This window comes from Tachysurus vachellii, chromosome 11 (assembly GCF_030014155.1).
Source record: "Tachysurus vachellii isolate PV-2020 chromosome 11, HZAU_Pvac_v1, whole genome shotgun sequence".
NCBI classification, from domain to species: domain Eukaryota; kingdom Metazoa; phylum Chordata; class Actinopteri; order Siluriformes; family Bagridae; genus Tachysurus; species Tachysurus vachellii.
In genome coordinates this window covers 14,831,514-14,846,029 of record NC_083470.1, presented here as the reverse complement: position 1 = coordinate 14,846,029, position 14,516 = coordinate 14,831,514, and the positions used below count along the sequence as shown (strand labels likewise).

Sequence of the window (14,516 nt, the reverse complement as noted above, 5' to 3'; positions counted from 1 at the left end):
AATAATTTCTTTTTTTTTCCTTCTGGGGCTATCTAACAAAATACAGGTATGCATTTAGAATAAAATATCAAAAGCAATGAACTAATTGTGTCAATTGCTGAAACAAACCCCTTCAGATACAGCAAAGCTTTTGGGCGAGTATGATTACACACCCCTGCTCTATCTAAATTACTGTGTCTTGCTCTTGTATTCCCCTTACCATCTCGTCTCTTTCTAAGGCGCTGTTCCCTTCTGTGATTCATAATACATGCTGTCGCCACTGAAAAAACGATAGCCACGAATAAGAAGCACCCGCCTGCAATCACTCCGGCCATCAGGGGCTGAGCAACAAAAGCCAACAAGCTGGGTGGGGCTGGGTATATCTCCATACCTGCAAGACCACATTGCAAGAAAAATGATCAATTGGACCGTGAATAAAATAATAATTGCCAATTTACAGTCTATAAACTAGTAAACTGCTTTTTTGTTATGTTTACCAACAACTAGTAGTTATTTTAGGTTTCATCCTTTCTTTTTGCCAAATCAGAATCAAGTATACTAGTGTAAAAAGAACAAAAACAAAACAACACTGGAAAGATAAATTTGTTAAAAGTACTCAAGTATTTTTTGTTTTATTGAGTATAAGCTTAATGTTTACAATAATTATGTGAATATTATCTAGTATTAGTGTTATTAATTTTGCCAATGAATAATAACTAAGGCTGTCAATACGGAGAGTAAACAAAACAAATGCTGTACAGTGTCACCTGCCATCTTGTCTGTAATGGTTACATGTCTACATCTTCAATTGCAGTTTCTGAAAAACTCTCATTTTCTCAGGTCACACTGCAACGCAAGTGTGCATTAAATTTTTCAAATTTATCCACTTTGGAGAGCGTTTTAAAAAGCTCCGGTCTTAGTGTGGACAGAAGGCCAAAGCGAATAGAAAAGTATGCGTTTTCAAATGAAAAAATTCTCAAACGTGCATTGTGCACCAAAAAAATGGCTTCACTAATACCTGTAAAAATAGTGTTGCCAGGCAATGCTTATCTGATGTTGCAGTGGAAGTACTGGAGACACAGATATTGTCAGTTTTTTATTACTTACCTTTAGTAGTAATATTGACTGATTCACTGGGACCACTGACCACTCTAGCTCCATGTGAAAGCAGCCGTAGCTCATAGAAGGAATCCTATGGTGGGGAAATAAGGCAACAACTAATTTATATGCCACAGTATCAGTTACATTTTGTAAATTTTACAAAACATTTTGGAACCATACCCTTGTCAGTCCTTGGACAAGTATCTCTGTGGCGTTGACATTGATTTCACTATCAAGTGTAACCCATTCACCCTTCTCCGGTCTTGCCTGGAGCATGAAGGCTGTGATCAGTTGGGTCTGAGCAGGGGGTGGCAGCCATTGCAGCAGTACACCCACTGCTGTGTAATTTACTGACAGTGAGGTGGGAGCAAGTCGTGCTGCTAAATCAGTTATTTCAGTGGGTGGATCTGTTGGAGGAGCTGAATATGGGAAACAAAATAGGAAGATCAACATCACGAACATATTAAGAACGATATCAGAAAATAAAATTGGATTAAATAAAATACATTGATCATCATTTTAAAATATATAACAAAATAAATATCAGAAAATGACAGCAGCAACATTATGGCAAATTTAAATTAATGAGAATGTAGTAAGCACTGGGTCAGAAAATTCACTGACACTTAGCCAATGCTATACTGACCCAGTGTAATGATGGTGAAAATCTCACTGAATGGACCAGAGCCCAGCTTGTTTTGGGGTAAGATGCTGAACTGGTAACTGGTGGAAGGCTGGAGACCTGTCACAAGGAGGCTGGATTCAGATGAAGGGACAGAGATTGTGGTCCACTCATATTTCCCTCTATTAGTGGGCTTCACCCTGAGGGGAACGAACAATAAAATAACAAACAAGAACCTAACAGTTGTCAGGACTCAGCCTGGACTCTGGCCATGTGCCTTCTGTTTATGTTCTCTGTCACATGTCTGCCCTGCCTTCGTCTGCTCCTCCCTGTCTGCACACCTGTCCCTCATGTGTCTTGATTGTTAGTAGTATTTAGTTAAGCCGCGTTGCCTGGTGCAGCGTGGAATCTACTGTTGTTTTGTCTTGTTGTTAGTTTGTGTTATGTTTCATGTCTTTTGGTTATTAAACCCCGTTTCTGTTTGTCTATCCTGCATCTGGGTCTCTTTTATCCTGCGTCCGCGTTCATTACAACAGTACTGCCTAGAAGCTTCATGATACACTTGATAATATAGACTAAAATGAGGCCACTCACCAGACGCTGAACTTCTGGGTGTATCCTCCATCAAAGCCAGGTTCCCAGGATACAATGGCATTGTTGATGCCTGGATCTATAGATACAGCAGTCACAGCATGGGGGCTTGTGCCTGAAAATAAATGAACAATCAGTGTATTTATGAAGACAATGGACAATACATAAAAACTAGGTCTGAACTGTTGAATTATTTTCTCTCTAAATTCTCTTCACTCACCTAACACTAGAACTGCAGTGCCTTTACTGACTTTTGCCACAGAGTTGGTAGCATAACACTCCCATGCCCCTTGATGGCCTTTGGTAAGTGGATGCAGAACCAGAGAACCATTGGACAAAACGGAAAATGGAGAGTAAGGTGCACCTCCAACCTAGAATATAAGACCAGAAACATCTCGAAAATATAGGCTTAATATAATTTGTTGCCATTTCCTTATCATTAACTTGGGAAAACAAATGCTTACCTTTGCCCATGTAATATTAGGTGTTGGATCCCCATATGCTTGGCAGGGAATGATCAGCTCTCTACCAACTTCCTGCAGGTACTCAGCCCTGGGGGACACCTGAAATGATGGGGGATCCTGTGTAGGAGAAAGAATGTTAATGGCCAATACAGGAATGTCCAAATCTGGGGCTTCATTTATACAATGTTTTACATGGGTGCATGCATGTACCAAAAAAAACAACCTCAAACTATTCAAACAAAGCACGCACCAAAAGTAATCAGATATCATATTAGTCAGAGCCAGTTACAAATCACTGGTTTATTAATTAGCTGTAAATTAATTGTAGACTCCAGTACCTTCAGAATTACTTTGGTGGGTTTAGACTGACCCATAGTCCCATAGCTGTTGTAGGCAGTGCAGGTATACATGCCCACTGCATTATCATTGACTGTGGCTACGAACAGGGAGCCTTCCGAGTTTATCGTCCAACCTGGGTACTAACCAACAAACAGAAAACAAACTTTATTGTCAAAAATGAATCTATTTATGTATTTATGTTAACTAGGGGGATTTGTATGACTTTGGTCAATACCTGGCTTAGGTCCAGTGAGGTGCCATCTTTGGTCCAGTTGACAAACAGCATTGGAGGCTCAGACTGAACTGGGCACACAATTGTTCCACCCATGCCAGCAGGGAGGTAAGTCTCCCTGGGCATCTGCAGCACTCGTGCAGGATCTAAGACATCATGAGAAGATAGCAGGTACAAACTAGCATAACAAACTGTATCCTACAGTAACAAACTAGTTGAATATTACACATTAAACAGTGCATATCCATTTTGACATATGTTAAATTTCTTTGACTATTATGCTGCAGACCTAGTATAATACTTAATACCTAGAAGATAAGCATAATACTAACAGTTCACTTTTAGGTAGGCAGAAGCAGATGGTGGAGTCAGTAATTCATTGGAGGGAATACAGGTATAATTTCCTGAGTCTTCAGGGATTAGCTCAGGAATGAGTAGAGTACCATCAACCAGGATTTTTACCCGAGACCTCAAAGATCTGTGAATATATACACACAGCATATGTGTTAACAAAGGATTAAATATAATTATATGTAACATCTATCTATCTATCTATCTATCTATCTATCTATCTATCTATCTATCTATCTATCTATCTATCTATCTATCTATCTATCTTACCATATTTATTACAACTATAATTACATATCAGTCATATCAATAAAATATCTACTAAATGACAGAGGCTCTTAATTAGGGGTCATATGGGTTTCATCTTTCATCAAGTCTTGTTAAGGGTGTAGGAATATTTTATATGCTGTGCGATACATAACATAATAATAGGATGTGCTTTAAAGGTTAGTTACATAATTACACTTGATCAACATCAAAAGGGATGTTAACCTATCATCGAGATACAGATGTGTTTAGTACTCACTCAACATTATAGACATTTTGTCCTTCTTTCTGCCACTCATACGTGAGGTTAGAAGGGTATGCATCAGCATGGCACTGCAGAACTACATCCTGGGACATGTTCATGGTGGTGTCCTTAGGGGGAATAACAATAACTGGAGGACCTATATAAAAACAGAAATATTGCACAAAATTAAGAAAAATGCTAGAAATCCAGCCTTAATCTTTTGTAATTATAGCAGTTAGAAGTTGCCCAACCTAGAAATAAACAACAGGTGGCACTGTTTATGATTTATACTTCTGTAAAGCTGCTTTGAGACATTGTGAATTGTTAAAAGCTCTATAAATATAAATTTAATTTAACTGAATTGAATGTATTCTTTCCTCTAAGATAAAGGATGTACAATTCCTAAATAACCAAAGTTCATTTGCCTAATGCTTGCGGCATTACCCCAAACATGAAAACATTTTACTATCATTGTAAACATTTTTTTTCCACAAACATTGGCCTTTTAAAGAAACATTAAACAAACATTCAATAGCTTTCTATTACATTTAAATGTTACATTATAAGACTAATAAAAAAAACATTTTTAGTGTATTGTTGGCTTTCTGGAAAGTATGTTCATTTACATTATATGTACTCAATACTCGGTAGGGGCTTTAATTACTGCCTCAATTATGCATGGCATTTAGGTGATCGGTCTGTGGCACTGCTGAGGTTGTGGAAGCCCAGGTTTCTCTGACATTTGCCTTCAGCTCATCTGCATTTTACAGCATAGATTCTCTATAGAATTCATATCTGGTGAGTTTGCTGGCCAGTCAAGCACACCAACACCATGGTCATTTAACCAACTTTTGGTTCTTTTGGCAGTGTGGGCAGGTCCCAAATCCTGCTGGAAAATGAAATCAGAATCTTTAACAAGTTGGTCAGCAGAAGGACACATGAAATGCTCTAAAATTTCTTGGTAAACGGGTGCAGTGACTTTGGTTTTCAAAAACCACAGTGGACCACCACCAGCAGATAACTTTGCACCCCAAATCATCACATGTGGAAACACTGGACTACAAGTAACTTCAAGAAGGAGCTTCTCCACCCTTCCTCCAGACTCTAGGACCTTGATTTCAAAATGAAATACAAAACTTGCTCTCATCTGAAAAGAGGACTTTGGACCACTGGGCAAGAGTCCAGTTCTCCTTAGCCCAGCTAAGATGCCTCTGACATTGTCTGTGGTTCAGGATTGGCTTAAAAAGAGGAATACGACAACTGTAGCCACATTCCTTGAAATGTCTGTGTGTGGTGGCTCTTGATGCCTTGACCCCAGCCTAAGTCTATTCCTTGTGAAGTTCACCCAAATTCTTGAACCGATCTTACTTGACAAGCCTCTCAAGGCTGCGGTTCTCTTGGTTGGTTGTGCAACTTTTCTTCCACACTTTTTCCTTCCACTCAACTTTCTGTTAACATGCTTGAATACAGCACTCTGTGAACAGCCAGCTTCTTTGGCAATGAATGTTTGTGGTTTACCCTCTTTGTGAAGGCTGTCAATGATTGTCTTCTGGACAACTGTCAGATCAGCACCATGATTGTGTAGCCTAGTGAACCAAACTCAGAGACCAATTTGTTGGCTCACTTTTGCAGGTGTTTTGAGTTGATTAGCTGATTGGCATGTCACCATATTCTAATTTTTTGACATTGGTGGGTTTTTTGTTAAATGTGAGCCAATATCATCACAATTAAAATGACCAAAGACTTAAACTACTTCAGTTTGTGTGTACTATATATATATATATATATATATATATATATATATATATATATATATATATATATATATATATATATATATGAGTTGAATTACTGAAATAAATGAACTTTTCCACGACATTCTAATTAATTGAGATGCACCTGTATATATTGTTTAATAGGGATGAATAAAGGCAAATGAGAATGAGAGTAGCCAAACATTTTCAAATTAAATTGAGGCTACACTAGTTAACCATGTCATCAACCATGATTTATTATACCAAAGATTTTGTAATTTCAATATCATTTGACTAAAAAGAATATTATTTTTGGTGTAGAAATCAAAATGAAAGTGTGGAAGTCAAAATGAAAGGATCAGTTTATACTTTGTATGTTTAATTAATTATTGCTTGTTTACTTTTATGTTCATTGAATTTTACCCTGGCAAGTATGGCAAGTATTTTGTACTTTTTTTTTACTGAAATCTGTATATAAACTAACCTGGTTAAGCCCCACTGTACAAAATAGTACCTCTGGCTTTGTTCTCTCACATGAATGAGTCAGGGTCACTGACCTTTAACCTGGAGCTGGGTAATGTGTGTCAAGTTTCCCTCAGAGTTGGAGACGTGACACTTGTACATTCCTGCCGTTTCCCTGGTAACTTTGACCATATATAATGTTCCATTGATTACCTAATGGGAGCAAGAATGTCAAAAAATATAATATATATATATTTCAGTAGCAACATTTGTGTAAATTTTGATTTAACTGACCAATCTCTTATGTTTCCTCTAGTTTTGTTTATCTTTCACTGCATGTAATGTTAGATTTTTTTAAGCATAATTTCATTTAATAATTTAATTTTACCATCCTAGTCTAGTCTTCAAAGAGTGCATTTGTGTGTGCAATCTGATAAGCTGATTGGCTTGTGTGTTGTGGATAATGTACAAAAATCTGAAAATAATTCAAAGGGAACTAAATATTATTGAAACAATGTAAAGAACATGTGAAGCCAATAGCCTGTTCAGATCTGTAGGAAACTCCCAAAAGGATATCCTAAATATATATTTCTAAATGTGTAAAACACTGATTGAGGAAACTGTTTTTAAATGTTTGCTTATAGTGAGAGCTATGCAACAAGAGTGTTGGCTTTGTTTTACCTGAAAAGTTCATATTTAATGAACAAATGAGTCTTTGAGTTTGCTGGCCAGCAACTGGTGGGTTTACACTGATAAAAACATTTCACACTGCAGCAAACAATGGCCTCCAATTTTCTTATTTACTACCTGAATCTTATCTTCTTTCTCCACTGTATTGTCCTCTTTTCTCCAGGTGACTGTTGGTTTTGGGTTGCCAAGTGCACTACAGCTAAGTGTGAGTGACTCCCCCAAAAGGACCTCCACAAAGGAAGGGGGTATCTTTACAAACACTGGAGGAGCTACAGTGGAGACAAAACAGGAAAAAGTTACTATTTATAGTCGAACACACCTGCAATATTTATCTAAACACATATAAATGTACTAAAAACATTTAACAGCATCATTTTTGGCTTTGGCCCAATGATTACGTAATCACAGCCATCAGTAAAGAATGGCTAAAACCTTTAAGCACAAAACAACAAAACAAAGATTTCCCAAATGCCACAAAAAGACATTCTTAACCTGCAAACAATGTCATAAGTGTGCAAAACTTGTGAAACACACAGACTAAGTAAAATGCAATGAAAGAAACAGACAAATGTGAAATGAATGAATGTGAAAGATTAAAAAATGTGATATAAGTCACAAACTCACACAATCAACCAACACATAAAATGGGAAAAGAGGTCAGATGATGCAGCAAACTCAAACACATAGCTAGTTAGCATAGTGCTAGAGTACACAGCAATGTGCAAAACCCTCAGTACACTGCAGTACTGTGTGTTTAGCCTTTTGCTGTTATAAATACCTGTTTGGAAAATTTGTATTAAGGCAATCACATACATCACCTTCCCCTGCAAAGCTTTACATATGTTAACAATCATATACAGTTTAATACTTTCAGCATATTTGTTTATGCACATAAAAGTGTGTATATTTCAATCCTTTAAAAAGTTGTAATTTAATTCATTCTAATCTTATACACTGATTCTAAGGTGGAACATTCAAAATATCTTTCTTGCTCCAATCATTGATAAATGAACAAGGAGTACAAGGTAGAACAGAGATACAATGAGTAAAATGGCTGTAAACTACCTTGTATAATCCTGAGCTTAGGTTACTGTCTATGTGAAGTTTTCTGCATTGCATTTGCTTTTCCTCCTATTTCCCAAAAAAACATGTTGCTACATGAATTCCTGACTTTTAATTGGCCCATGCATGAATATGTGAATGGCATTCTCATGTTGGGTGTTGCTAGTTCCATGTGCTCTGAATTCATCTCATCACTAACCAGGATAAAGTACGTACTGAAGATGAATGAATGAATAAATGAATGAATGACTACAGCAAGCACTTGGTCATGTTACTTAGTCATGTTACACAGAAAGTTTGCATCAGAATCAATCTAGGCTAAATCAGTTTAGCCAGTTTCTCAAGCTGAGAGAAATCATACCTGTGATTGATAGAAAAGTCCATGTGCCATTTCTGAACTCATCAGCAGTTCTGTCCAACAAAAGTATGCGACACTCAAACCAGCCTTCATCTTCTAGAGTCAAGCCATCAACCACAAGAGAAGCTCCTCGTGTCAGAGACACACGGCCTGAGGAGAGTGTGCCAGAGATACAGCAAAATGAAAAAAGAAAATAATGATATAACCCCTATTTAAAAAATGTCCAAAATACACAAGAACATATTTTTAATAACTATAAGATACACAATCCATATACATAAATACATTAGCATATAACTATATAATACATTGGAATTAAACAAACAATTAATCACTGATTTAATTGATTCTCCTTTAATTATGTGCTCTTTTATACACTATATAACTAATAGTTTGGGGACACCTGACCATCACATTTATAGGTGTTTTGTTCTTAAACATCTGATTAAAGATTTAGTTCCCCTTTAGTTCCCCTGTTGTTATAATAACCTCCACTCTCATGTGAAGGCGAGATTTGGAGTGTGGCTGTGAGGATTTGCCCATTCAGCCACAAGAGCATTGGTGAAGTCAAGCACTGGTGTTGGGTGAGAAGGCCTGGAGTGCAGTCCCTTTCCAATGCATCCCAAAGTTGTTCAGGGGGTTAGAAGTGCAGGTCATTCTTTTTCTCTCACTCTTCCATACCTTTATGGTACACTTTATGAACAGGGTCTGTATCATACTGGAGCTTTTGGGGTCCCTTAGTTTTAGTGAAGGGGAAATATACATATTGGTATAACATATTGGTTTGATGGTTAGGTGTCCACAAACGTTTGTAATAATAATAATAATAATAATAATAATAATAATAATAATAATAATAATAATAATAATAATAATAAGTACATTATCACATTATTACTTTTAGCTGAAAGTAACTGTGCTCTCTCAAAAAACCTAATCCACTCTGACAGGCATGTAGCAAATATCTGAATACTTAGCTAAGACAAGGTCTACTGTGCTTTAGTTTTCAATCAATAACTAATAAAAAAAGGACAGTAAATTGCAGTAGGTTGTCATCACTGCTGTAGTTTCACATGCCACTGTGTAATTTGAACTAATGGACATGATATAACTATTTTATTGAAGGCAATGCAGTTCGTGGTTCAATAAGTGAACAACTAACACACACACACACACACACACACACACACACACACACACACACACACACACACACACACACACACACACACAAAGCTAACTCCCTGATTCTGGCCACCCCTGTTATTGTCATTCAGCTTCTGACATCTTCTGGCTCTCTGAAACTTGATCTGTCAGTTGCCTAGTTACTGAAGCCTGCTTTTTTCAGTTCCTAACTGTCCCTTTTCCTCTCACAGGCCCCCCACATCTACACACTTTTCCTCACCAACTCCACTGACAGCTTTTTTCAAACTGTTTGAGGCTTTAAATAACAACACTAGAGGTGATGCTTGTGCACTGGCAGGAGACATTTACTCTTATCCTGTTTAAATTTCAATGCAACCCAAAGCCCATAGCGATGCCACAAACACCTTGAAACTTTCTTGACATCCTGCAGGAAAATGATTAACTCCATATCGGGAACAGTACAAGTGCAAGAGTTAGTTGGGTAGATTCAGCAGCTGTATTTCACACTGCTTTCAAAGGATGACTCAAAAAAGCGTTTTGTAACCACTTGTTGAACTGTACACTTTTACATAAACTTAGAGTAAAAATGTTCCCCCCATAGCCATGAGTCACTAAAATGAACCAAGAATATTGCAATAAAATATTGCAGCAGAAAAGCATTTACCCTGTTGTTGGAAAATTGATTCCAGACAATGCTATAGCCATCAGTGGCAACACTGACCATGTACCCTGGGTCGCAGACTTTACATTACTCTCCCGTCAATCAGAGTGACATTAACCAATACTAGGCAACTGTGAGTTTATTTATGCAGAAGTAGGTAGTTAACACTTTACACTATCCATTCTTCCTAATACATTTATTTGTTTCAGCCTTTCTTTTCACTCAAAAAACATAAGAGCACAATATACACAGACCTATGTGATACTATCCTCCACAGACTGCCCCAGGTAGAAAAGGCTTACAATCAAGCAATCTTATAACCTGAGGCTTTATACATGTACATAAACTATAAATTACACTTAGCCCCAGGCCCATTTCTCTGTGTAAATGTTTATGCTCTCACTGGGGTTAGCTGCCGCTTGATGAAAGCCCTAATCCCATCCCCCTAAAGCAGTTTAACAGAGGCATCTCTTAAAAGGAGTGTCTGTTTATGTTCTAATAAATACAGGTCACCAGGAAGGGGAAGGTGGTTATTAAAAGAGCACGGAGAGGGGCAAACATTTACAGATGTGACAGCAGGTGTGCTGAAGCATGGGCAGAATTTGCTCTTATCTCTCTTACATGTTCCTCCTGGATCATCCTATTTCCTCTCTGTTTAATTTCCAAACAGCAGTAAAGATTATTGTGATGAGACTGTAATTAGAAACCCCAAAATGTGTTACAGGTGTATTCCAAACTGATCTCTGAAAAACAGCACACAATATCCAAAAAAAAGGCAAAAAACAGCACAAAACTTCCTCAAAAAACTTTACACAAAACACCCACAAAGTAAAATTAAATAAAATTAAAACAATCATGGGTATAAATCTGAATACAGATATAAACATACATAAATGCAATGAATGCAATGTAGAGAGAGTAGTTTTTTCCATAATACAGAAAGGAGGGCTTCTCACTGCATTTAACAATTGAATTCAGGTTCACTAAACGCAAAAATTAGTATAAATCTGCATACATAATCACATACATGCAAACTAACTGAATGTGCAATATCCTAAATCCTAGCTGCACATGTGCCAACTGCTGCAGTGGGAATATAAGCCTACTATTGGACACTTAACCCTTTCCTGCTGTGGTGTGTCTGTTTGTCAATGAGCGAGAATGAGGCTCCTCACCAGCCTGCTTAATTCTCAGGTTGCCATAGTGATGGGCCAGGGGTGGGACTTTGGATTTGAATTCATTGGCTGACGAAGGCAGGCTCATAAGGCAGGGAGTGTTTGTGTATTCTTTTGTATGACGTATAGGGGAGAAAATGGTGTGTTTTGATTTAAACTGCCCACAGGATCAAGCCAATAAGGCTGAAAGCAAAGAGGGTGCACAAGGGAAAGTGCATTGCTTGTTTGTGTATTTTTTGCTTTGGGCACATTTATCTGCTAAGAATTTCAAAACAGCAGATGATCAAAATTAATAATTTTTTAAATGCAATAGATGGAATTATTTAAAGTTAAAGATTGTCAAAGATTGATACATTTTAATAATCTATGGTAATACTGCTCTACTGCTAATTCAAAACAAATTAATATGGGTATGTATTAATATTTCCAAGTTGAATTTGATCATAAAACTATCAACTTACAATACAATAATTACAATACAATTAATTACAATATTTAACTACAATAGCACTGATGAAATTCCTTAAGAGGTTTAAGTGGAAACCTCTGGATCAATAAATCCTCCAAGATCAATGTATTCAGTGAGCTGTGACCTCTCTGTTAGCGTAATTTTCCTCCAGACACGTCCATCACACTGTGCATTGTTTTATTGGCATGATGGCCAGGTCATCCAGCCTTGACCAATCACAGCACATGAATCCCAGACAAAGACAATGAGATGTCGCTCTACCTTCCTTCTCAGCAAATATCAGCTCCATTGCAATTCTTCCATCATCTTTCATTCTGTGTTTTTTATTCCCCTTTCCCTATTTTCCCATTTCCCCTAAATTCATTTATTTTTTCTTTTACTCACAAGCTCTCATTCTATGTAATATATTCATTTTACCATTCTGTTATTTTCTGCCTTTTTCTTTACGCAATCTTCATACATTTATACTTGTATGTTTATTTCTGCATCCTTCTTCTCTGTATTTTCTCTTTCCTTTCCCTGTTATTTCATTTTCACTCACTTATTTTCTGTTCTTCCCACATATAACATATCTCCTACAAAGCTATTATGAAATGTCAGTATAATATGTAGTTAAGGATGTAGATTAGAGGATGTAGTGATCCTTACTTGTATAGCAGCATAAATCTAGGGGCTGCCAAAACTCTTGTCCGAAAATACTACAGCATACATGCACTTTTTCTAATCTAAATTGAATCTAAAGAACCAAGAGCTGTTTCCATAGAAAACTGCCATTTATTTATTTCAGAAATAAGTAGATATGTACACAGTATGTATAAATCTCTGCTCAAATAGACATGGTATCAATCTAACAAGTCTCCCTTTTGTTTTGTTATAATTTTCTTTTCCAGCACATTTTTCTCTGCAGGCAGAGGACTGTAAATGTGGTTCAGTGTTTTTATCTGTGTTTTTTCTGTCTCATAAATTAAGGCATCCGTGAGGTGGGGTGCTAGGGGGGATGCAGCAATCTATGGAAGACGATGGATCATTGTGTAAAGGGGGCCCTCAGCCTAGATTTTCTTTGTTCAACCCTGTGTGAGTTAACGGGAGTCGTGGCCCAGTTGCATTTTGGGATAGGTTTGGATTTGAATAAAATAACACATCTAGACACACACACCGGTTCCCCCCTAGAATTCCCCCATCTTTCTGCTTTGCTTCAAAATGTTCCTCAATCCCAATCCTCCACTGCTCTCTCCTAATCAGTTAAAGCCTCCAATGAATGGCTCTTTGTCATGAGATAGATTACAGTGAACTCTCTTGCTGTTTCACTGTGCCTGTGAAAAGGCTATGGCTAGAAAGTACATGACTAAGAGCGGCTATAAAATATTTTTCAAAACAATTAACACACTGAAATGAATGCAAAACAGGGCAAGTCCACTGCAAACTGAAATACTACATTCTTCTATCTATTTCTCCATCTTTTGATTAAATAAGGCATTTAGCTGTAATCTGTAATGTTTATCAGACAGTTTCAAAGTACTACTGAAGCTTTTTCCCATATATAAATATGATGTGAGGTCAGATTTTCTTCCCTAACAACACAGGGACATATGCTTTCTTTCATATGCTTTCCATGTCCAAAAATGACAAGCAATAGAATATGAAAATATGGTAAAAAAAACCAACAACAACAACACACTTCATACATAATCTACTTGCACACCAAAACCCTTAATTCCAGTTGGTTCTTATGTTGCTAGTCTTGTACTTGAAAAATACAAATGAGTGTTGAAAAAATCAGGAGTCTTGCTATGTGGTCCCAATACAATAGTATCACTGTCTAGAAAACATGGTTAAAACTGTATAGTCAATTAGTGTTGCCCTTAATGATCCTTCTTTATGCTGTTCTTTGCCAAAATGTGTTGCTAAAATTAATTAAATGGATATTGTCTGTATTGGTAATTGCAAGCTTTACAGGAAACAATTTAAATGGCTTTAAATAAAAGTACAACAGTAATCTGATATGACTTTGGGGGTTTTTACACTTGGTCACTTCATGCGTTTTCTGTGATCGGATAGCTATCCGATCATAAAAAGACCAGGTGTAAAGCCCTCCGAAACGTTTCTGAGACGGATATAAATCCATTCGCTCAAACCACTTCAGGAGGTGGTCTGGGATGCATTTCAGATGAAATTGCACAGGTGTAAATGAATGTGGATGTTCAAGCCACATACGTCAGCGCTATATTCCTCCCAAATGGAAGTACGTTACTCACAAGTGACTCACGAGTCATGCATCGCGCCAGAAACAAATATGTTTTCCCATGAGTGCTGGATCCGATCTTTCACCCATGTGTCTTGTTGGGTCTTAAAATGCACTGCTTTCGCTGGCGAAAATGCAGCAAACAGAAAATGCTGTTTTTTGTAGCAACCGCATACACCAAAGCGTGTTCCATTTCAATTACCCCGGAAATGAGGAAAAATATATTTGCATTTTGGGCGGGAGTAGAAAGATCGGATTGATATCAGATTTGCCAAGACGCATTTATGTGGCCTAATGTAAATGGAAC

The 14,516-nt window shown here is 37.2% G+C and overlaps 2 protein-coding genes across 6 annotated transcripts in view; one reads left to right on the top strand and one right to left on the bottom strand.

Moving 5' to 3' along the window:
- The window catches only part of pptc7a (protein phosphatase targeting COQ7 a), a 182,106-nt gene that overhangs the window by 146,790 nt on the left and 20,800 nt on the right, over positions 1-14,516 (top strand). The gene's annotated exons all lie outside the window — the stretch shown is intronic.
- Positions 1-14,516, bottom strand: part of igsf9b (immunoglobulin superfamily, member 9b) — a 31,383-nt gene that overhangs the window by 5,397 nt on the left and 11,470 nt on the right. For all 5 annotated transcript variants that reach the window (XM_060882304.1, XM_060882303.1, XM_060882307.1 and 2 more), the window contains 14 exons: positions 8,520-8,666; positions 7,214-7,365; positions 6,502-6,619; positions 4,206-4,347; positions 3,661-3,806; positions 3,332-3,474; positions 3,096-3,236; positions 2,758-2,874; positions 2,514-2,664; positions 2,297-2,408; positions 1,727-1,902; positions 1,261-1,499; positions 1,087-1,171; positions 200-370 (listed from right to left, as the gene is read on the bottom strand). In XM_060882304.1, the coding sequence (XP_060738287.1) occupies positions 200-370; positions 1,087-1,171; positions 1,261-1,499; positions 1,727-1,902; positions 2,297-2,408; positions 2,514-2,664; positions 2,758-2,874; positions 3,096-3,236; positions 3,332-3,474; positions 3,661-3,806; positions 4,206-4,347; positions 6,502-6,619; positions 7,214-7,365; positions 8,520-8,666 (2,040 nt within the window). The remainder of the gene's footprint in view (positions 1-199; positions 371-1,086; positions 1,172-1,260; positions 1,500-1,726; positions 1,903-2,296; positions 2,409-2,513; positions 2,665-2,757; positions 2,875-3,095; positions 3,237-3,331; positions 3,475-3,660; positions 3,807-4,205; positions 4,348-6,501; positions 6,620-7,213; positions 7,366-8,519; positions 8,667-14,516) is intronic.